The 24,682-nt window shown below is 43.4% G+C and overlaps 1 protein-coding gene across 2 annotated transcripts in view; it reads right to left on the minus strand.

Annotated features, from left to right (window-relative positions):
• The window catches only part of PIEZO2 (piezo type mechanosensitive ion channel component 2), a 471,611-nt gene extending 447,143 nt beyond the window's left edge, over positions 1 to 24,468 (minus strand). For both annotated transcript variants that reach the window (XM_047697821.1, XM_047697822.1), the window contains exon 1: positions 23,418 to 24,468. In XM_047697821.1, the coding sequence (XP_047553777.1) occupies positions 23,418 to 23,481 (64 nt within the window). In that variant the 5' untranslated portion in view covers positions 23,482 to 24,468. The remainder of the gene's footprint in view (positions 1 to 23,417) is intronic.
• Between the last annotated feature and the right edge of the window lie 214 nt (positions 24,469 to 24,682).

The raw sequence follows: 24,682 nt of genomic DNA on the forward strand, positions 1-24,682 counted from the left end.
TTAGATACTAAGTTCTGAACAGTGTTACCATAAAGAAAATTGACATTTATTTCACCCTATTTTCCCAAAAGTATCTAATTGTGAAACTCTTAGTATCTACTATAAAATACTGGATTAAGATACCGAACGTTTACGTAAAACGAAAATATTTCCTGAGAGGAATTACATCATTAAATTCAAAAAGCCCCATGGGGAAGGAAGAGCAGTAGATGATTTACTGAGTACCATTCTCTCTGAGGCACAAAGTCGCCCCTGAAATGGCTGGGATAGCATTTAACACTCTGTCTCTGTGAACAACTGAGTCACAAGCCACCAGGGCTGGGACAGACAGCTGATCTCCATATTCTGCTCCCTGAGTTTGAGACCAGACTTGGCCAGGATCATAAAGTGAGCGTGTGACAGGACGATATCTATCTAGAATCCAGCTGGTCTACCAAACCTACAGAAACACATTTTCAAGGGTGCCCTCCCCCTGCAGTTAAAATCCTAGCCTGTACCTTCAGAAACAGTCGGGGAGCCCAACAGACCTAGAATCTTTGGAATCTTTGTTCTACTTTAATATAAAGTCTGTGACTTTGGGAAAATTACTAGGACTATCTAAAACACAGTGTTTTCACCTATAAAATAAGACAATGCATACTTTGGAGAGTTTTAAGAATGAACAAGGAGCGATATAGGCAAAATACCTGGGACCTAGGATCCAGGTTTCTCCTTTAGCTCATCTGTTTCTTTTGCATTCCTCATAGTCATGTGCATAAAAGTCACTTTTTAAATTGTATTAAAAGACTGAATCAATCAATCAACTATTCTAAATCATTTTTCATATTTAAGGTACTTCAAATTTTTCACAGCAAAACATATAATAAATTCTAGATATTTTACATATTGAGGTTTATTTTTTAAAAGATTTTATTTATTTATTGGAGAGACAGAAAGAAAGAGAGAGCATGAATTGGGGGAGAGGCAGACAGAGAGCAAGAGACAGACTCCCTGTGAAGCAGGGAGCCCAATGTGGGGCTTGATCCCAGAACCCCAGGATCATGACCTGAGCCAAAGACATACACTCAACTGAATGAACCACCCAGGCACCCCACATATTGAGGCTTCAAATATGCCAGACTCTTCTAAATTTAATCTTCTGAACAACTCTGTGAGATAGGTTCTATAATTATTCCCATTTTATACATGGGAAAACTGAGGTGCAGAGAGTATAGAAGCTTACCCTATGTCACTCAGATCCCATGTTGCAGAGGTGGGATCAGACTAATCGGGGCTGGCTTCATACCAGGTGCTCAGCTACCATTGACCTGGTATTTAACTCCGAGTAGTGACTTTCTATGACAGAGTATGAAATTGACAGTAAGGTGGAAAAATTACACAATGTAGAATGTGGGAAGCACTTTAGTTTTTAAGTAGAGTCCAGGCCTGCCTTGATTTGACCCACTCTAGAATGGTTCAGATTAATAGCTGTGACTGTATCAAAATATGCAAGATTTTTGCAAAGGTGTTTGAATTCCCCAATTATGTCAATTAATTATAATAAGCAAGGCATCAGTTCTGAGTTAACAAATTATTGTTTGCCACCTTGATGAAATATATAAAGTCTGACTTCATTTATCGGCTCCTTCCTTTCTCACATAGAGAAATTGGCTAACATCTGAGAAGTGTCACATATACAAATGTTAATGCACAAAAAAAATAAAAATTGAAAAAAAATAAAAAGCAGATTCTGGAGAAAGACAAAGAAGAGAAAAACAAATACTATGAACAGATTCAGAACAATTCTGCATTTTGTGAGTCTTTCTACTGATGTTCAAGTCTTTATTTGAATTCCAGTTAGTTAACACACTGGGTTGTATGAGTTTCCGGTGGACAATATAGTGATTCAACCCTTCCAGACAGCACCCAGTGCTCATTACAGCAAGCGTGCTTCTCAGGCCCCCCTCCCCTCTGGTAACCATCTCTATAATTAGGAGTTTGTTTCTTAGTTTGCCTCTTTCTCTCATTTTTTTTCCCTTTGCTTGTTTCTTAAATTCCATGTATGAGTGAAATCGTATGGTATTTGTCTTCCTCTGACCGACTTATTTCACTTAGCATCATACTCTCTAGTTCCATCCACATCGTTACAAATGGCAAGATTTCACTCTTTTTAATGAGTAATATTCCACTGCGTGCATGCGTGTGTGTGCACATGCACGAGTGACATCTTCATCCAATCATCGGTTGATGGACACTTGGGTTGCTTCCATATCTTGGCTATTATAAATAATGCTGCAATAAATATGGAGCGCACATATCCTTTTGAGTTGGTGTTCTTGTACCTTTTGGGTAAGTACCCAGTAGTGTGGTTGTTGGAGCATAATGTAATTCTATTTTTAACTTTTTGAGGAACCTCCATACTGTTTCCCAGAGTGGCTATGTCACTTTGCATTCCCACCAACAGAGCAAGAGGGTTCCTTTTTCTCTACATCCTTGCCAACACCTGTTTTTGTGTTGTTCACTTTACCCTTCTGACAGGTGGCTTTCCACCAATTTTAATATATCACAGGAGATCTGTGAGGAGGCTTATGACCCCTTAACATCCCTTCCTGGAAATTAACAGGACACTACATTTGTAACGTACCTGCAAGCTCTGCCCTGGAATTCCCAGGAAAGTTGTATAAGATACTACTAGAAATGCAAATGTAGCTTCAAACTTTGGGTCAATTATATTAAAACTTCATAAAACTCAGTTTGACTTTATTGGGGGCTAAGCTGAAATAGCACAGCCCATTGCCCTCAGATACTAGAAATCCATATGATACATAAAGAAAATGTCTTCTTAGCAGGAGTTTTGACATTATTAAAATTCTTGGCACCCTCATGGTATTTAAAATATCCCCAGAACAGGGGCACCTGGGTGGCCCAGTCATTTAAGCATCCGACTCTTGATTTCAGCTCAAGTCCTGATCTCAGGGTCCTCATAGAGCCAGGTTGGCTCCAAGCTCAAAGCAGAGTCTGCTTGAGATTCTCTCTCTCCCTCTGCCCTTCCCCCTACACGTGCTCTCTCTTGTTCTCTCTCAAATAATCTTTAAAAAAATATATCCTCCAAACATAAGATTGCATAAGATTAAGTAATTTAACACAGAAAAATATTTATTTACTCTCCTTAATGTCTTTCACTCTTTACAAAAGTTATTAATTTTTATATTATAGATAAGCACAGAGAACCACCTTTGTGTTATGTCTTCAAAGTTTTTCTTTAAGTTGTGCAAAACATGATCATCTTTGCTATTGTTTTAAAATTTTCAATATTTGGCTCACCTAACAACTATCATAAAATTGTTCATTCTTAAATTATTCTTAAAATATGTTTAAATCAGAAAACTATAATTATTATCTCTGTCCAACTAAATAAGCCATCCTTAAAGAAATCCTTTAAAAAATACTCTTGGTTGGATTATTTGTTCTTTGGGTGTTGAGTTTGCTAAGTTCTTTATAGATTTTGGACACTAGCCCTTTATCTGATGTGTCATTTGCAAATATCTTCTCCCATTCTGTCAGTTGTCTTTTGGTTTTGTTCACTGTTTGCTTTGCTGTGCAAAAGCTTTTGATCTTGATAAAATCCCAATAGTTCATTTTTGCCCTTGCTTCCCTTGCCTTTGGTGATGTTCCTAGGAAGATGTTGCTGCGGCTGAGGTCGAAGAGGTTGCTGCCTGTGTTCTCCTCAAGGATTTTGATGGATTCCTTTCTCACCTTGAGATCCTTCATCCATTTTGAGTCTATTTTCGTGTGTGCTGTAAGGAAATGATCCAATTTCATTTTTCTGCATGTGCCTGTCCAATTTTCCCAACACCATTTATTGAAGAGGCTGTCTTTTTTCCATTGGACATTCTTTCCTGCTTTGTCGAAGATGAGTTGACCATAGAGTTGAGGGTCCATTTCTGGGCTCTCTATTCTGTTCCATTGATCTATGTGTCTGTTTTTGTGCCAGTACCATGCTGTCTTGATGATGACAGCTTTGTAATAGAGCCTGAAGTCCGGAATTGTGATGCCACCAACTTTGGCTTTCTTTCTCAATATTCCTTTGGCTATTAGAGGTCTTTTCTGGTTCCATATAAATTTTAGGATTATTTGTTCCATTTCTTTGAAAAAAATGGATGGTACTTTGATAGGAATTGCATTAAATGTGTAGATTGCTTTAGGTAGCATAGACATTTTCACAATATTTATTCTTTCAATCCAGGAGCATGGAACATTTTTCCATTTCTTTGTGTCTTCCTCAATTTCTTTCATGAGTACTTTATAGTTTTCTGAGTGAGGACATGAACAGACATTTCTGCAAAGAAGACATCCAGATGGCCAACAGACACATGAAAAAGTGCTCCATATCACTCGGCATCAGGGAAATACAAATCAAAACCACCATGAGATATCACCTCACACCAGTCAGAATGGCTAAAATGAACAAGTCAGGAAATGACAGATGCTGGCGAAGATGCGGAGAAAGGGGAACCCTCCTACACTGTTGGTGGGAATGCAAGCTGGTGCAACCACTCTGGAAAACAGCATGGAGGTTCCTCAAAATGTTGAAAATAGAACTACCCTATGACCCTGCAATTGCACTGCTGGGTATTTACCCTAAAGATACAAACGTAGTGATCCGAAGGGGCACGTGCACCCGAATGTTTATAGCAGCAATGTCTACAATAGCCAAACTATGGAAAGAACCTAGATGTCCATCTACAGACGAATGGATAAAGAAGATGTGGTATATATACACAATGGAATACTATGGAGCCATCAAAAGAAATGAAATCTTGCCATTTGCGACGACGTGGATGGAACTAGAGGTTATCATGCTTAGCGAAATAAGTCAATCGGAGAAAGACAACTATCATATGATCTCCCTGATATGAGGGAGAGGAGATGCAACATGGGGGGTTGAGGGGGTAGGAGAAGAGTAAATGAAACAAGATGGGATTGGGAGGGAGACAAACCATAAGTGACTCTTAATCTCACAAAACAAACTGAGGGTTGATGGGGGGAGGGGGTTGGGAGAGGGGGGTGGGGTTATGGATATTGGGGAGGGTATGTGCTATGGTGAGTGCTGTGAAGTGTGTAAACCTGCCGATTCGCAGACCTGTACCCCTGGGGATAAAAATATATGTTTATAAAGCTGTAAAAAAAAAAAAGAAAGAAAAAAGAAAAAAGAAAGGATGAATACCCAAGTTTTGTAGCAACATGGACGGGACTGGAAGAGATTATGCTGAGTGAAATAAGTCAAGCAGAGAGAGTCAGTTATCATATGGTTTCACTTATTTGTGGAGCATAACAAATAGCATGGAGGACAAGGGGAGATGGAGAGGAGAAGGGAGTTGAGGGAAATTGGAAGGGGAGGTGAACCATGAGAGACTATGGACTCTGAAAAACGATCTGAGAATTTTGAAGGGGTGGGGGGTGGGAGGTTGGGGGCACCAGGTGGTGGGTATTGTAGAGGGCACGGATTGCATGGAGCACTGGGTGTGGTGCAAAAATAATGAATACTGTTATTCTGAAAAAATAAAAAATTAAAAAAAAAATACTCTTGGAAGATTAATTTGTCACCTAACATCCTCGATTTGAAGCAGGCTCTAAAGGCAAAGGAAATTACCCAACTCCACTCAGATTTATGTAAAATTACCTGTTATCTCTTAAACCTCAAATTGGGAACGTGTTCACTCTATTCGAATATCCTAAGAATTACAATTAGGGAAAATTAAGATTTCCAAAAGTTAAAATAGAAGATGTTTTACACCTATTAAGTTCAGTGTCTGAAATAACAACAAGAAAAAAAATCAAGAAATGAACTCAAATATTAAATATACGGCCTTGATACCCTATAAGACTTGAAAATAAAATTTTTTTTTAAATTTATCTGAGAGAGAGAGATCACAAGCAGGCAGAGAGGCAGGCAGAGAGAGGAGGAAGCAGGCTCCCCGCTGAGCAGAGAGCCCGATGTGGGGCTCAATCCCAGGATCCTGAGATCATGACCTTTGCCGAAGGCAGTGGCTTAACCCACTGAGCCACCCAGGCGCCCCAAGACTTGAAAATAAATTTTACTGCCATAAAATAGCCAGCCTGTGACAAGCCACTGTTGGCTAACCTTCATCACTGGCTACCATCACTTAAGATGAATCCACCTCAGTTCCTACCTTTTGCAGATTTTACTAAAGAATTATAACCGAAGTGCAGGCACCGTGAGCTCCACAGAACTCACTTCACCATCACACTGGAATCAGACCTGATCTTTTCTCATCAGTCACTGAATTCCCATCCTCAGAATTGCCCTCTTTTTGGTAAGAGCTTTTTGCCTATATGACATCAGGGGCCCCTGGGGGGGCAAACACACACAGTCAATAACCCCCCTCCCCTCTTTAAAAAAGATTTTATTTATTTACTTGACGGAGAGATAGAGCGAGAGAGGGAACACAAGCAGGGGGAGTGGGAGAGGGAGAAGCAGGCTTCCCACCAAGCAGGGAGCCTGACTCAGGACTCAATCCCAGGACCCTGGGATTATGACCAGAGTTATAGGCAGATGCCCAAGGACTGAGCCACCCAGGTGCCCAATAACCCTTTCTCTTGATGCCTGACCAATCCACAAGGCTCTGAATCAGAGGAGACAAGACCATGACATTCAGGGTCCAGTGTTCAGAAGACAGGTGGATAGGCAGACCCGGGCACATGGAAGAGAGAGAAGAGAAACGAGAACATTCGGTTAGCCTTTCATTTGTCAGGGCTGTGCTAGGCGCTTGGTTTACATCCTTTCATTGACTCCTTCCCAGTATTTTTCAGAACATGGGCTGTCTGTTATTTTTCAGACTGAGAAACAGAGGCTCAGAGAAGCTATACAATTTCAACTTGTCTTCATCTTATCACTAAGAAGGATTTAAGCCAAGTGTCAATCCTTGTCTAATTAACCCCATAGTCCTGGTTCTTCCCTTGCCTATCAACCCTGCTAGAAAAATCCTGGAAGGCCATAGAGGAAGGGAGAGGGAAGAGAAGGTGAGGAAGCAGTTGTTACTGAAGGCAGGCAAGTTCAGTGGGGAGGGCACAGCTTGTCTGGGCATGGTCCGTTTTGGCCTAGGACAGCTCTACGTGGAAACCCTGTGATTCTGAGAGTCTAGAAACTTGTTGAAAACTCTGTTTGAGGGGAGACAGCCATACTTTGTGTTTATGTAGCTGCTGTCAGACCACGCTCTATGACACTCTAGAGAAAAAAATGGTGCAAGGGAAAGAAAACATGCTCGTCCTGGACTCATGAAAGGAAGACTATCAAGAAGACAAGAGCTGTGATACTCACTGAAGGGCATGTTCAGGAAGCAACTGTGATTTAATTAGTTTGACTAGAAATACACACCCAAGAATGAGTGCATCCATGACAATGGCCTTTCCTGAACACCTAATAGCTTATTGCCAGCACAGGAAACAGGAACCCTAGGAGCCCACATACCTCCTGCTGCAGGCAGTGGGGGGTAGGGGTACACAGCAATCCAGTGAGAACTGCAGCCTGGGGTCAGCCCTGAGCTCCACACACCACAGATGACCTGTAAACCTCTTAGGTGTATCCCTCCCTGTGTTGTTTATTATTTAAGGAGAAAGAAGAAAGTGGGTGACCCCCCCCCCCCCGCCAAAAAAAATCTTTTCTTATGTTTTCATTGAGAATCAAGAAGAAATGCCAATAACTGAGCCAGGAATACATGGGTGGGGAGGTCTATATGGTAATAGAGAATTTTAAGATTTTCAAAAATTGTCAAACTCCTCTTGGGCAATTGCCAAGAAAGAAACCTAGAAAGCAATAAAGTCAAAAGGGATAGAGACAGATGCATCAGCACAAAAACCAGCCATGAGTTTTCTTTGACATTGGAGTAAACAAAGGCCAATGCTATTTTAAGACAGGAAAGACTAGGCACATTATGAAACAGCCTTGGGTTACTGTAATATTTGAGTGCCTTCTGGGAAATGTATAAGGGGAGAAGGGCGAGAAAAATTGGTTGAAATCAGAATAAAGAATAATGAAAGAAACAGAGTCACCAAGGACTATTAAAATCACATTTCAAATACATTCTTTTTAATAAAATGCATTTTAAGCATATTCAAATTTATGAAAAATGATTCTAGTGTGGCATGTACCTGCAAAGATATTCTAAACAGAGTTTGAATAGCATGCTCTCTCTCTCTGGTAGACCAGCACTACATTTTTTTTTTTAACTTTAAAAAACTTTTATCCTAAAATAATTTGGGGTTGAAATAAGAGTTGCAAAATTAACTCAGAAAATTCCCATGATTACTTCAACCAGCTTCTCAACGTCCTGTATAACCTCAGCAGAATTCTCAAAATTGAAAAATTAAGTTTGGTACAATACTTTTTTTTTTTTTTTTAAACAGAGAGAGAGAGAGATCACAAGTAGGCAGAGAAGCAGGCAGAGAGAGAGGGGGAAGCAGGCTCCCTGCTGTGCAGAGAGCCTGATGTGGGGCTCGATCCCAGGACCCCGAGATCATGACCTGAGCTGAAGGTAGAGGCTTAACCCACTGAGCCAACCAGGCGCCCCTGGTACAATACTCTTAACTCAACTGTCAATTTTATTTGGATTTCACCAGATTACCATTAACATACTTCTTCCATTCCAGGGACCCAATCCAGGATGTCACAATGCATTTAGTTTCCTGTTTTCTTTGTCTTTTCCACTCTGTGAAAGTTCCCTAGACTCTCCTGTCTTTCATGACTGTGATGTTTTGGAATGGCCAGAGAGCTACATTTAAAATGTACTTTCTGGGGCTAGATCTAATATGCAAATCTGAGTATTGGAACAGATAACTGATCAGGGTCATAAGAATAAGATAATCCCTGCTTTGTTCCCTTCTAGGTAGTAACTTTGGGTGGTCACCATTATTCTAAAGATAATTCCTCAAAATATTTTGATATCCAATTTAACAATGCCTTGGGGGTTTGTGCCACATCCCTTCTGATTAAGCTCCATGATTGGAAACTGTTGCATGTCAAGGATGGTTTTAATGTTCGTACATAGCCCAAGAAGGTGTGCTTGGGGTGGGGGTGTTGAGCAATGCTGGTGGGGGGCCTAGTACAGTCCAACCGTGTGGCAATGCAACAGCGAGAGTGAGGACACTGAACGTTATTGCTAAAGAGGTTTGTGGTCATGGATGATAAATTCCAGGGATCTGGAGTTTTCTGGAAAATGTTGGCTCCCCCCAAACAAACCCCATTTTACAACTCTACATCTTCCCGTAGCCTTATAATCTGACCTTTAACTGTCTGGTTCCAGCTAGGAAGGCTTCACAGCTATCATCTATCCTGACTTCAGGACCGAAGGCCAACAAGAGTCAGGATTCCGCTGGTCGGGGTAATTCAAAAGACTTTTAAAACTGGAAGTCTCAAAAGAGTGAGAGAGGAGGAGTAGGTAGAGGCTTTGAAGTGTGGGGAGCTCATACCCCCACAGGATCCCCACAGCCAGGAGAGAGCAGTACCCCTACAGGGTACCCTCCACCCCCAGCCCGGGCTGGGACTCTTACCTACACACACCTGAGTTTTTATGCCCCCACCCCCACCCCGCCACGGCACCTTGTCCTTGTCTGTGTAACAGAATGGCCCAGCTAAAATCTCATGAGGTCTACAATGTCACTGACATGCTACATTTTGATAAATTCAATGTTTTGCTCAAAAATAAATATATTCCTGGTTCAAATGTTGTTATATAATTCCAGGTCTCTACCGTTATTTAGCTTCAATTAATAACTCCACATATTTAGGTTTTCCTTACAGGCATGTCTGACCATAAACGATGGGTGGCAAAATTCCTTTGGTTCCGCAAAGCTGTACACAGCTGATTCTCAACCAGATTTGACCACACATTTTGTTTTTCTTTATTATCATCCCCAATAATGATGCGTGTGTGATTCTGTGTTGGGAGCAGGGCTGGAGAGTCATAGAGATGTGAGGATTACAAAAACCTAAACCCTCCTCCATACCAGCTCTTGTGAAAAGCCCTCAAATACCCACCACGACCCAAAATTATTTTCCTCTCCTTTTCTAACATTTCTTTGAGATCAAGTGTGAAATGATTTACGTGTGACAGTTACGAAGGGCCCAGAACAATTCAGATGTAAAAATTCTGGTGTGTTGGTTAAAAAAGCAATGCTTTACAGTCATGTCTTCTAATATTGAAGAAAAAAAAAATGTGCATATATTTTACGGTAAGGACCATGAAAATACTTCTCAGGCTTGAGCACCTCATATTCTGAATCATGTAGTTGAGGAATAGAGAGTTTCTGTGACTTGGCAAAGTCACATAGCTCATTATGAATAAGGCCAAGACTCATTCGTGAGACTTTCAGACCAGGGCCCTTTCCAAAACACTTGCAGTGCAGACCGTCCAGCAGGGGCACGTCCTTCCATGGTGATGCCAAAGAGGAAGGCTGCTAGAGGCAGGTAGAGTCTGGGGAATGCGAAAAGAGAAAAGAAATGGCAGGAGCAGGAACCACTCAATGCTGTGCAGATCTATAAATCATTTCCATGGAGCTCTGGTTCAAAATTATCAGCTTGTTAAGGTTTGACACTCTTCCTCCTTCCTGCACCTGTGGCCAAAACTGCTAACAGAGCGTATCTGACCACAGCAGAAAACAGATCGATTTGTGTGGTTCCGGGAGAGCTGAAAAACATTTTAAAAAATCATATGCACTTCAAGGATGATGCTCCGGGCAAGCTTTACCACTATCAAATGCATTTCTCCTTCTCTAGTCGCTGCAGAGCAAGTAAAATTTATTCATCCCCATGTTGATCAAATTCATGTTTTGAAAGTCACAGGGCATGGAAGTTAGACCTGTGAATTTTATCTTCAAACACAGAAAACCCAATGGCTAGGAGATGCTTGACCTAACAGAATTTTCCCATGTCTGAGATACTCAAGAGAAAATGTTCAGCCTGTGAATTTCCTTAACTAATCAATTAGCAAATGTTTCTTCAAAATTCACTGGATGCTTTAGCCCTTGCCAGACAGCCAAAGTATAGCGACTGGACACAACTCTGCAGCCAAAAAAACCCCTCCAATTCAAAAATATATATATATTAGGGGCACCAGGGTGGCTCAATCAGTTAAACTTCTGCCTTCAGCTCTGGTCATGATCCCAGGGTCCTGGGATTGAGCCCAGCATCAGGTTCCCTGCTCAGCAGGACCCTGCATCTCCCTCTCCTCCCTGCTTGTGTGCTCTCTCGCTAACTCTGTCACTCTGTCTCTCTTTCTCAAATAAATAAATAAAATCTTCAAAAATAAATAAATAAATAAATATAAATGTGTGTGTGTGTGTGCGTGTGTGTGTGTGTTTAGTTTAAATACCTATTACGCATTAGGTAGTAAGTGAGTGCTAAGGAGATCAAGAAGGATTACACCAGGTCCCTGAACTTGCAGATACATGGAAGGGAGGAGAACAATCATACAACTAAGTACAAGACTCTGTGACAATAGGAACCAAGGGCCAGGTAAACACAGAGGGAACACTTCATTCTGCCTGGGAAGGAGAGTTGAAGAAGGGAAGATGATCTCACAGATGTCACATTGTTCCAAAGGTCACAGTAAACAATGACACAGAGCCTTCCAGCATAAATGATAGGGGAAATGGGAGGGAGTATATGGGGACCAGATAAACAGTCCTCAACTTCCAACAGGTCTCATTCCAAAGCTTCTTTGGAAGTTGACTGGAACTCCAAATCATCTGCACATTGAAACTATGTTGCTTCTAATGTGCAGATTCTCAAACCAGCCTTTGACTAATAGCAATGCCTGATTTCCGAGGCTGGAACTAATCCTCAGACTTAGGATTTATTGAGTGTTTACCATGTGTCATGCGCTGCACCAAGAATTTGGGTGGCAAAAGCACTGTCATCTAAGCCTTGCAAGTGCTTGGGGCTATAGGTCATATTACTATCAACTCATTTTTCAGATGAAACTTTTCCAAAGAACAAAGGGGTTAAACAGCTTGATTAAGGTCACATAGCTAGTAGGACAGGCCAAGATCTGTACCTAAATGACTTGACTTTAGAGCTGGGGTACTTAATCAAAACAGGTTCCCCTTGGATGTCAGAAACCAGATAATAGGGGCACCGGTGGCTCTGTGGGTTAAGCCTCTGCTTTTGGCTCAGGTCATGGTCTCAGGGTCCTGGGATCGAGCCCTGCTTCAGGCTCTCTGCTCAGTGGGGAGCCTGCGTCCCCCACCCCCCACCCCACCTGCCGCTCTGCCTACTTCTGAACTCTGTCTGTCAAATAAATAGATAAAATCTTAAAAAAAAAAAAAGTTCACCATCTTTAATTTAAAAGAAAGAACGAACGAACCACATAATACAAATAAAAGAAGGAGGGGGTAAGGATTTTTGTGTTCTGTTTTCCTTGTGCTTTAGGTATTGGAATACATCCTGGTAAGCCCCTAAATGCCCAGGGGTATTATGGCTCCTTAAAAAAAAAAAAAAAAAAAAAGATCCCTAGGATCTACACCATACCTACATCCAACAATTAACAACGATGTCTCCCCAATCAGTTAAAATTTCCACTCCATCCCAACTAGGTGAAAAAAGGAAAATAAGCTATTTGAACTAACTTATATTATCATGTGAATGACAGACAGTCATCTAATCTTTCCAAAAATATCTACACTTTAAATGAAGATACTTATTGGCCAAAATAAAGCGAGGAAAGTAAAATGGAAGTGTGGTTGGCAGGTAGAGGCTCCTACATCCAGGAGACCTCGTCTGCTATTCTGAGTTAAGAGTAGTTAGGGCTTTTCTCAGCATCAATTACATTCCAGCCTTCATTCAGCCAAATCAGGCTGCCATTCCACCCGCAATACAGTGCCTGGCCATCAGCCCAGAAAGTTTGTATTCTCATCCTGGTAGCAAGTAGATTCTTTTTTTCTAGTTGACCGATGGCCCTTTTGGCCATTTCTTAACAAGTCCTTCATTCAGGGTTCTGAGTCTATAAACTGGCTCAGGCCTGGGAGGTAACTGAGGGGCCCTGACTCTGGATTGACTCTAGGATTCCCTGACTCGGATTCAAGTCAGACTTTGGTTCATTTGAATTACAACTCCTCCGTGTATACAGATCAAGTCAGAATTTAGTACACTGCCTATCTATTTCTTCTAGGGACACCAGGTCCAACAAGCCAAAGGTCAAGTTCTCCTCAAGTCAGACTATTCTGACTACTGCTTTGACTGCACTGTCTATTACGGTAACCACACCCACCTTGGCTTGGGCAATTAAGTGGGCCATTTGGTGCCTGGGACCCAAATATCCCCATTGTATTTAAGGATCCCCAGTCAATGGTAGTAGTTTCTACTGTAATATTTGACCTACAGGGAAGAGCAACCACAGAACTCTTTGAGAATTTTGAGGGTCTTCTCACAAATTTATTTCTCAGTTGTGGAGAACCCATGTGTCCTCTGGACCAGGTGCATGAGCTGGTCTTACATGATAAATTCACTCTATCATTCCAATCTCCCTAAGCCTTTGGATCTCTTCCACTATAGTGTACCAAGACAAGACTGGCATTACAACTTCATTTAGCGTAGGTCACCTTTTTGTCCCTGTCCCAGCCAACCAATCAACCACATAAACAGAGCCCTTTCTAACCCCTAGAGAAACAACACTGAATCCAGAATTTCTTCTTAGTGGTTCCAGATCAATAAATTTGGCCAGATCTAACCTTATGTTTCTTCTTTATATTATCCTATACCCTTAAGCTCCCATTCCTGCATATGTTCCTCAAACTTCTGTCTGTTTAAATTGGAAAACTCAGTTCTTTTGGATTTTCATGAATCACACTTTGTACTTCACCTTGAAGAGCATGCTAAAACCTGAGTCTAGTTATAGGTCTGGAAACAAAGTGGAGATGGCAGACATATCAGCAGTGTCTGCAAGAGGAGAAAGAGACTAATATTTGATCTTCATTCTCTCCTTCTCTATCACTGTAACAGAGCCATCTTCCCCCATTGTTAGCTGAGCTCATTACCAGCCAAACTAAAGACATTTCCCAGATTTCCTTGCAGTGGAATTGGTAAATAATATTATTAAACTCAAGCTAATGGGATCTGAACAGAAGCGATTCATGCAACTTCAGGTTGTGTCCTTAGAAGATGAGGAAGAATTGTCCCTCTGTGTTTATTTCCTCCATCCTTCAATTTGATGTAAACATGGGAACAGACTACCTTCAACCCCAGGGAGGACTGCAACACCTGCAAGGTAGCAATGATGATTTCCCCATGTAACATCATAGAGTGTAGTTAAATATCTTCTTTCAATCACCTACATCTTGACTATCATGTGACAGATATAAAATTTATCTTATCTAAACTTCGTTAGCCTGAGTAACCTGTATTTTAAAGAAGGACTTGCAAAGAATAAAACTGCCTTTGATTGAAACTGGCTGAAAAAGTCATCTATCCACAGAGAAAAGAATCTACTTGCTCCCAGGAGAAGAATACAAATTCCGTGTGCTGATAACCAAGCACTCACTGTATGGAACAGAATGGCAAGAGTGGTTTGCCTGATTTGACTGGGGTGAGACTGGAATGTAACTGATGCTGACAAAAACCCCATGATCTCCAGAATCAATTCTGGAGAGCTTTGAGCAGGCAAAGTCACACCTGGCTCAGCACTTGGGAAGGATGGAAAGAGACCAAGAGGCCAAGATGGAGGTCTGAGGTTCTCCAACACTATAGGACATGCAGAATGTGAATCCAAGACAACCCTTCTATTGAATGAGATGAAAGATTACAGACAAACCTAGAGGAACATCTATGAACAAGATATTTTATTTGCAAAGCTCTTGCACCTGAGGGTCAATGACACCAACAGTATCATTGTAACTGTACAGGTCAAGGAGAGGAAGGAAATTCTGCACTGAGCTCATGAGAGCTGGCTGTAGGGGGAGGATAAGAAGCTTGGTGTTGATCAAACCAAGTCTAAAGCAAGGAGGAGGCAGGGAGGGAGCGAGAGAGTTCAGAGTTGGAAAAAAATACAGGAGAATCCATCTGATTTGGGGTAATAGAATAAATAACTCCTTAAGAGAGCAGTTAATGCACTAACAATGAAATTTTCAAAACAAGAAAAAAGAAATTTCCAATAGCATCAAAAACAATGAAATACTTAGGAAGAAATTTAATGATGAAATACTAAGAAGATGAAAGATATCTATGCTGAAAATGACAAGATATTGATGAAAGAAATTAAAGGTGACACAGATAAACAGAACGGTATCCCATGTTCATGGACTGGAAGAATTAATATTATTAAAATGTCAATACTGCCAAAAGCCATCTATAGATTCAATGCAATCCTTACTGATATTCCAGTAGCATTGTTTACAGAAGTAGGTAAAACACTCCTAAAGTTTATAAGAAAGCAAAAAAGACCCTGAATAGACAAAGATATCTTGAGAAAGAACAAAGCAAGAGGCATCATGCTTCTTGATTTCAAGTTATACCATAAAGATATAGTCATCAAAACGTATGGTATTTGCATAAAAACACTCAAACAGATGAATAGAACTGAATTGAGAGCTCAGATATAAACGCAAACACACACAGTCAACTAATATTTGATAAGGGAGCTAAGAATATTCAATGGAGAAAAGATGGTCTCTTTAATAAATGGTGTTGGAAAAACTGGATATTCACATGTGAAAGAATGAAACTGAACCCATATCTTATACCACTCACAGAAATTAAGTCAAAATGATTGAAGACTAAAAGACAAGACCCGAAGCCATGAAATTTCTGGAAGAAAACATAAGAACAAATCTCCACAGCATGACATTTGGTAATGAATTTTTGGATGTGGCACTTAAAGCATAAGGAACAAAACCAAATAAACAAGTGAGATTACATCAAACTAAAAAGTTTTTGCACTGAAAAACAACAACAACTACAACAACAACAAAGTGAAATAAATGACAACCTATTAATATCCAAAACATATAAAGAACTTTACAACTCAACAGCAAAAAATCAAATAGACCAATTAACAAATGGGAAAATAACCTGGATAGACATTTTTCCAAAGAAGATACACAAAAGGCCAACAGGTACATGAAAAGCGCTCAACATGACTAATCATTAGGGAAATTCAATTTAAAACTACAGTGAGATAGCATCTCACACCCATTAGAATGGCCATCATTAAAAAGACAAGATAACAAATGCTAGCAGGGATGTGAAGAAAAGAGAGCCCTTGTGCCTGTTGGTGGGATTGTAAAATGGTGTGGCCACCATGAAAAACAGCATGAAGGATCCTCAAAAAAAAAAAAAAAATTAAAAATAGAAAAACTATATTATTCAGCAACTCAGCTTCTGGGAATATATCTAATGATAATGAAAACACTAACTCAGGAAGATATTTGCACCCCACTTTTATAGCAGCTTTATTTACAGTAGCAAAGACATGGGAACAACCTAAGTGTCTATTGATGGATGAATGTATAAAGAAACATACATATACATACACACCTACACACACAATGGAGTATTATTCAGCCATTAAAAAATGAGGAAATCCTATCATTTGCAACAATATAGATGGATCTCAAGGGCATTATGCTAAGTGAAATAAGTCAGAGAAATACAAAATAAATACTGTAACATTTCACTTATATGTGGAATCTAAAAAAAAAATAAAATAAAATAAAGGCAGGGGATAGGAAACAGGGGAATTAGAGGAAGTTGGTCAAAGATACAGCCTTCCAGTTGTAAGACGTACAAGTATTAGAGATGTAATGGACAGCATGATGGCTACAGCTAACACTGCTGTGTGACATACAGCAAAGGTGTTGAGAAGAAATTCTGAGTTCCCATCATGAGAATTCTTCTCCTTCATTCTTTTCTTTTTTCTGCTCATTTTATGGTATCTATATGAGAAGATGGATGTTAGCTGAACCTACTGTGGTGATCACATATATTGTGATATATGTAAGTTAAGCCATCGTGCTGTGTGCCCTTCATTAATACAGGGATGTTTGTCAGTTATTTCTCAATAAAACTGGAAAATAAAAGTAAAATAAAAATAAGAGAGCAAAGTCTTAGCAACACCTTCACCCCCACATGACTGGTGAAATTGTAACAGAAAGCGGGAACTAACCACATAGATACAAAAGATCCATTCTTCTTTATAAAATGTATCTAAAATTTGGAATTCACATACCAAAACGTTTAAATATGTCCATCCATAATATCCTCATTGAAGGCAGAATCGTGCCTACAAGTTCAGCAAAGAAAATCATTCAAAAGTGACAATTGGAAAACTTCACCATCCTGATACGATAAAATGAAGCAAACAAAAAAAATGTATATTCTGCAGGAGACTTTAAATGTATTTTTTAAAAAAGATTTTATTTATTTATTTGACAAAGAGAGATTACAAGTAGGCAGAGAAGCAGGCAGAGAGAGAGAGAGGGGGAAGCCGGCTCCCCACTGAGCAGAGAGCCTGATGTGGGGCTCCATCCCAGGACCCTGAGATCATGACCTGAGTTGAAGGCAGAGACTTAACCCACTGAGTCACCCAGGCGCCCCTTGAAATGCATTTTTAAGGACTATTACATGTAGTTTTTCAAAAATCTACCAATAAACAGAAAAGATACAAAAAAATTTCTTATCACTCTTAAATTTTAAAAATGATTTCGCTAAACAGGCCATGCCCATTAGATAATCATTGGGGAGGTCACAATTATGAAATTGTCAAAAATGTCTAAAAGTGCTCTTTCCAAAGATCCTGAGTATGTATCCTTCTTGATCCTGCCATGTCCTGATGGGTCTGAAAGGCCAAGTGGAGGATCTGGTGAATGGGATAAGCCTCATATATGCTTATCTCTTACAGCCAAACATTTTGAAAATGTTTTCCAATACAGCTTTGTGTTTAGCCTCAATTCAATGATATACTTGTTTTATTGTGTATACCTGATTCCATGTCCTCAAAGCAAATGTTTAAATCTACAGCTCTTACAAAATTTAATTTTTTATTTTATATATGTTGTATAATCATATTCTTCTTAATCGATTGCTCTTAAATATCTAGATGTGCCTGTATTATTCTAAGTTTTCCTGAATATTTATGGGAAAAGTTATAATATTATATATTGTTACTGTGCAACTTCTTATACAATTACAGTAGCATAGGAACTAAAAGGAAAATGCCTGTGTAAAAGCAGATAAATAAGTAAAATCATATTCAATAAATACCATGAAAATGGTGGTATAGAGTCAGAAAGTCAAAAGTCAGCACTATCAGCACAGGTGGAGGGAGACCCTATTATTTAACCAGAGAATGCAACGTGCATATGTAGAATATCAAGCAAAACTGGTGTGAAAAATCCTGATAACTAAAAATTCTTCCACAATACACACATACACCCACCCACTTTCAATGGTGTAATTTGGTCGTAGGAAGGTACAGAGTTGCTCTCATGTGAATCCCACCTACTCATATCAGTATCCTTATGACCCACGTCACTACTGGTTAGTCTTAATTTCTACCAACACATTCCTCAAGCATCCCTGCTCTTCTGCTCATCTACATAAATGCAATAATAATACCTCCCACTTTGAACACTTGCAGAGTGTTGGGCATTACACAAGGTGTGCACAGCACTATTTCCCACCTGCTCAAGGAAGGAGACATTAAAAACTCCCTTTTACAGAAAGAAAAGAGAAGAAGTACAAACAACTCAATGATCACATAGTAAAGGGCAGAGCGAGGATGTGAACAGAGATGTCTGAAACTGCCAAGTCACAACCCCTTTTCCCCGAAAGTGAGGTACAAAGAAGCCTGCTTATCACTAACTATGAACAAACATATTTTTCCTGCAAAGCAACACAGCCCATGCCAAACCCAGAGGCTGAACACAGTTCCAGCTCCCACAACCCATGTAACAAAATGACCATGTCCATCTGTGTTTATAAAATATATTTTTAAAGATTTTATTATTTACTTATTTATTTGACAGACAGAGATCACAAGTAGGCAGAGAGGCAGGCAGAGAGAGAGGAGGGAAGCAGGCTCCCCGCCGAGCAGAGACCCTGATGTGGGGCTCTATCCCAGGACCCTGAGATCATGACCTGAGCCAAAGGCAGAGGCTTAATCCACTGAGCCACCCAGGTGCCCCTATAAAATATTTTATTTCAGAATTAAACTACCTATTTCTAATCCTTCCCACTATTACTTTTCTCCTTTCCAAAAATGATAAATAATATCTATGTGCATAAGAGTAAGAAGGTATAACAGAAAAGAAATAACTTTGAACACTGTTAATGCATCCTTCAACAGATGAAGCCTCCTTCCACTGAGAACTACAGCAGGGGCAAGACAAAGGGGACACCTCCGATGAGGCACCATCTATAATTCTTTGAGTGTATGTCAGTGTGATTTCGAAATAACACATACCACATAGGGAGAAATGTATTATGCTGTAGAGAAAAAAAATTATATTTAGATAGCTACACCCATACATATTTCAAAAGTAACACCGTGGTTTTGCTCTAATTTTTATCCAGTATCTCTAAAGGGAATTTTAGAAATTATTCCAGGATTTGCATAATTACACAAGTGTGATTTTTTTGTTTTGTTTTGTTTTCTCAGAACACTAGTTGGTTGGTTAATTCTCTTTGTGTGCTTTATAGTCTCCTGTTCTGCTGGGTTCTCTCCTAAGCTCTGGCCACTTCATTTAAGGGAAGCAAAAGGTAGTGATGCCACTGTGAGTCTGCTCTTCCTGGACCAATCTGTCCTGTCTAAGCCAGCTCCCCTCCCCTGCCCTGAAAATGGTTAAGTTGCCTCTTTAGCCAAGACGTTAGGAAACGCCAACCAGCACTGGAATGCATGGGTCAAGGGCATGTGAATTAAAATGTACAATTCCAGTTTTGACCCAGAAACAGACTCAAATCATAGACTTAAAGATGGGTGGGACAGTACAGTCATGTTAAAAGAAAAAGAGTATAAAAATATTTTTAAAGCACTCAACAACGATCAGATAGTATTATAATTATTAGAGATTTCATAATATAGAAGATTTTTGTCTGGCTTCCCCCCCACTATGTAGTATTTGTAAGAAAAAAGTCAGAATGGCTACTCAATAATCATAAATAATTCTGGAAATCTTTAAAGTGCCCAGTTTCTGCTGATGTGGGAAAAATCTGTCACTGGATATTCATTTGGGAGGGTAAACAACCATTTTATATTAGATCGTAGTTTTTATTTTGTGTTTCACGCTCAAGAGCCACAGAACACCTGCATTAAAGAGACCTGTTCCACTTCTCACTTCTCTGTGAACTTCTTTCTACAGGAAAAAAGAAAAACCTTACGCATCTGCTTAAACACAACGACAGTTAATCTGAACATCTATCATTAGGCAAAATGACTAGAGCAGATCTGTGCAGAAAAAATTTCAACATCAATGTTAGAGAAATGTTTTGTTTTGTTTTTAAATACACAAGCTTCTGCAAAGGCCTGGCTTTGAAGGTTGCCTTGCCCAGATATAAAAATAGATGGCTAAAATGTAAAAATCGATTGTAATGACAAACAGATCATTGCACTCTCCATAACCAGGATATTACAGAAACCTGAATATTTGTTTTAGTAGCACCGTGGGAGTAGGCAGACCTGAAAAACCCTCCAATAACCTTGAAAATAACCAGTTCTTGTTGAAAATTGAATGCCCAAAACAGGCGACACCAACCCAGTCCCTTTTTGTCCCTACAAGTACAAGGATCAGAAGGCCTCTGACAGTCGCTGGGGAGTGGGTTGCCTTTCCTAAGTAGCAGCCAACAAGTGAGGGGCTACTCGGGATCAGCCCACCGGTCTTCCCAGGAGCTCTCGCTCTAGCTCTCTTGCACGCAGGGGACAAGGTCCGAGGTCCTTGTGCTTCACATTTCCTTAGGTCGGCTTTCCACAAGGGTGGGGGAAGCAACAGGCTCCAGTCCAAGCTGGGGGCTTCCACCGCACCCCCACCCACCCACCCACATACAGGTTAGCCTTCCTTTTGTTAGCCTGGAGAATGCGTGGGAATCCAGAAGCCTAAGCAAGAAAGGAAAGGCGGCCCAGGACTCTGGAGCAAGACGAGGGGCTAGCATCTGAGTCTCTGAAACCAGCTCTCCTTCCAGGAAGGTCCGGTCCCGCGAGCTAGCCAGGGCGCGGGGTCTCACGGAGCACCGAGGAACAAGTCAGAGGATGGGAGCCAGAAGCCCAGGGCCGTGCGGGTACCCGGTCCTCAGGCAGCGTTCCCAGCTCCGCCCTGCACCCCTGGCAACCTTCGCGCTGCTCTGGAGTCTCCCGTGGGCGCCTCGGGCCTCGGCGCGCAGGACCTGGGAGTGCGGTGCGCCCCTGCCCATCTGGAGGGCAGAGCTCAGAGCAGTCCCACTGATGGACTTTGCGGTGTAGACCACCAGGGATTAGACGGAATGACACAACCCGGGCCCCCGCAACCCCGGGGGCATCCCGGGCTGCTGAGCTGGGTTCTGCCAGGGCCGAAGCTCAGGGCGAGGTGGGTGGCCAACAGCCGAAAATCCCTGCTGTCACAACACTCAGCTCAGACTGGATCGAGCTGGCAGCAGGTAACCACCTGCCCAACCCTTTCAACAGTCTTGGCGAGTTGCTACCCGGATAGGAGGCGGGGAGGAGAAAGAGGCTAGGGTGGAGGAAGGAGTGGGATGGGGAGGTGGGGAAAGGGGACACCGCGGAGAGAGGAAGAGAGTGCGTTCTGATCCCCGTGCCACTCTCCAGGCCTCCTGCCCCGTCCGCACGGACAACAGCAGATTGGCCCTCAGACTGAAAGCCCCTTGTAAACTCCTGCACTGGCTTCCACTGGGCAAACAGTAAACGTGCCAGGCACGGTGCCAGGCGCTTCAGATACTCAAGACGATTCCCCAGACCGTATGTATGGAAGGGACCAGCACAATCGCGGCGCAGTTTTCCCCATGTGGCTCTCCCAAAGCCTTTTCCGTTTTGAATTTTAAGCAAACTGGTTGAGGGAGACGTCCACGTAAACTTCGTGCACGCTGCGCTCCTCACCTCCGGGCGTGGTTGTTAAGGATCCTTGCAAAATGGTCCTGCCTCGAAACTCAAACGGCAAAGAAAGACCAGCACATGCGCCCCGGACCCCTCCGGCTGCCCGAGGACGCTGTGCCTTCTCCAGGGACTATTTTCACCCGAAAGCCTTCTCTGGCTTTCCGCGGAGGTTTCTGACAACTTAACACTCCACTGCAAAATCCTTCCAAGTAGCTGGGATTAGACCCTCAAGAAACACTCTAGAGCCTCCCTGTCGATTACTTGCACAAATAAAACACCTGGCACAGGTATGATCTTGAGTCCTGAACCTCTAGCAAACTGCAGAAAGGTGGCTTTTTTCTGCGAAGGTCATGCTTTTTTGTAAAGGCAGCTGCTGCTTGGTAAAAGGTGTTCTGTTTTCTAGCTCTGGTGGGGTAAGCGATAAGTAAGGCGCTGTCAGTCTTTCCTAGAAGTGGGATTCAGGGCACCTTCTATTACAAGAGCACCTCAGAAACTCTCACTCTAGGCAGGATGCCAGTCTTTGGACCTGACACCCAGTTGTTTTTAACGACCCGCCGGCCCTGCAGAAATAGTGAGATCGACTAAGAGTCGAAGACCCTCCCTTCAGGCCTTCCCTTAACCCTCAGCGGTCCCAGGAGTCCCAGTTTGGCTCTCTAGCCCTTTAAAGATCTGTAAGGGCGGGCGCCTAGACGGCGGAGCTGCGTCTTGGTCCTCTATGGCCCCAGCATCCAGCGCTTTTGTAGTACGGGCTTTTGCGGAATAAAAGAAAGTGAGCAACGCGAGGGTACTGTTTCCCTGCACCTTCTAACTTCTTCTCTTTTTAGAACGGCCAGAGTCCTTCCCTTCTTCCCTCACAATTGCTGGGATACGGGGTGGGGGCGAAATGGCTTCGGTACCTTCTGGGTACACCAGGTGCTTTGCGTCTGCGGACGCGGGCGCAGGGGAACTCTGGTTCGATGCTGCGCTGTACCTGGGAAGGCAGTCTACGACCGCCTTCCAGGCAGATTGGCATCCCTCGTGCGCAAGTCAATACTCTACGAAAGAAATTCCACGTGTAACTAAATTCAACACAGAGTCTTGAGCACACGCCAAACCTGGCAGTCAGAACCCTGGACCGTTCTGCGAGACCCCGGTCGTGCGCCCCGGCGCGGGAAGTGAGGGAGCTCAGCTGTGGCACTGGGCGACAAAACGCGTCTGACTCCGCTAGTACAGGAACAGAGGCGCCGTCTTCCCCAACCGCGTTCCAGAGCGCTATAGCCCTTAACTTAGGTTTGCTCGGTAGCCTGGGCTCCTCCCCAGGTGCCCCCTCTAGCCTCCCCCACGTAACCACGGCTAGCGGACCGCACTCACCTACTGCCAGGCAGATGGGGAGCAGCAGCCTGAAGATGAGCCCGCACACCACTTCCGAGGCCATCGCGTCGGTCCGGCGAGTCCAAGCACGAGGGAGAATTTCGAGGGTCCCTAAGACTGGGGCGTCAGGTCCATGTCCACCTAGGGCCTCGGGCGGCGGGCGGCTCGCAGCCGACCCAGCTTCGCCTCGCAGAGGGCCGCCGCGCTGGCCGCCCCGAGGGCGCGCTCCCCGGGGTGTGGGCCTCCCCTCACCCGGCTCTCGCTCACCCCTTGCAGGTCTCTCAGCCGCCCTTGGCCGATCTCTCCCCGACGCCTCGCCGGGCGCTCGGCCTCCCCTAACCAGGCTCTAGGTAGCCCCCTCGCCAAGCGCCCGACCCCCCCACGACTGGCCCATGAAGTGTGGAATCCCCAGTCCGGCGGCGGCGGCCTCTTCAGCAGGGAGCCGGGGCCAGTACCCTGCACGGGGCACTTCGGAGGGTCCCGGGGGGGGGGGGGGGGGGCGCGGCGCAGCGAGGAAAGGGGCCAGGAGGGGCGAGTTGTCCTTTAGCTTGGCTCCTGGAGCGTCGCTCAGGGACGGGAGGGCAGTTTTCTTCCCGGAATCCCCACCGGAGCCAACTTGCCTCTGCGGCCGGCCGCCGGCCCCCTGCCCACGCAGGCTGCGGCGCGCCGCCTTCGGCCCGGACTCCCGGAGCTGCCCGAGGTCCCGAGCCGCCCCGTGGCAGATCGTTGAGCGGCGGTGCAGCTCAGCCTCTGCACCCCCCAGATTCGTGCCGAAGAGACCCGGGTGGGAGCGGCAAGGCGCGCAGAACCATCCCCGACTGCACGGGGCTCGAGCTATCGGTCCGGGGGTGGCGCTACGAGTCCCTCCTTCACTAGGAGGAATCGTGCGAGCGTGGGCAGAAATCGAGACGAAAGCACATAGCCAGTGGGTCTGGCTCCAATTCCCTCCTCCACGGCCTCAATTATAAAATGAAAACCAAACGCCGTCCGGATGCCAGCGCGCCCCCCGCCCGCGGCGGTGCAGCCTCGCCCTGGCGGCGCAGCCCTGGCTTCCCCGCGGGCTCGCACTTCTCTGCCTTCAATGAAACTTTCGAAGCCTCACTCCGGGGACGGGCGTGCCCACGGACCAATGGGACCGCGGCTCCGGAGACGGCGCGCGGAGAGCCCGCCCCTGCGCTGAAGCTCTCGAGTCGGGCGCGGAGCACCGAGGCGGCGAGCGCGCCCCCACCCGCGGCGCCGGCGCGCAGGGAGAAGCGCGGCCTCTC

This window comes from Lutra lutra, chromosome 12 (genome assembly GCF_902655055.1).
Source record: "Lutra lutra chromosome 12, mLutLut1.2, whole genome shotgun sequence".
NCBI lineage: Eukaryota > Metazoa > Chordata > Mammalia > Carnivora > Mustelidae > Lutra > Lutra lutra.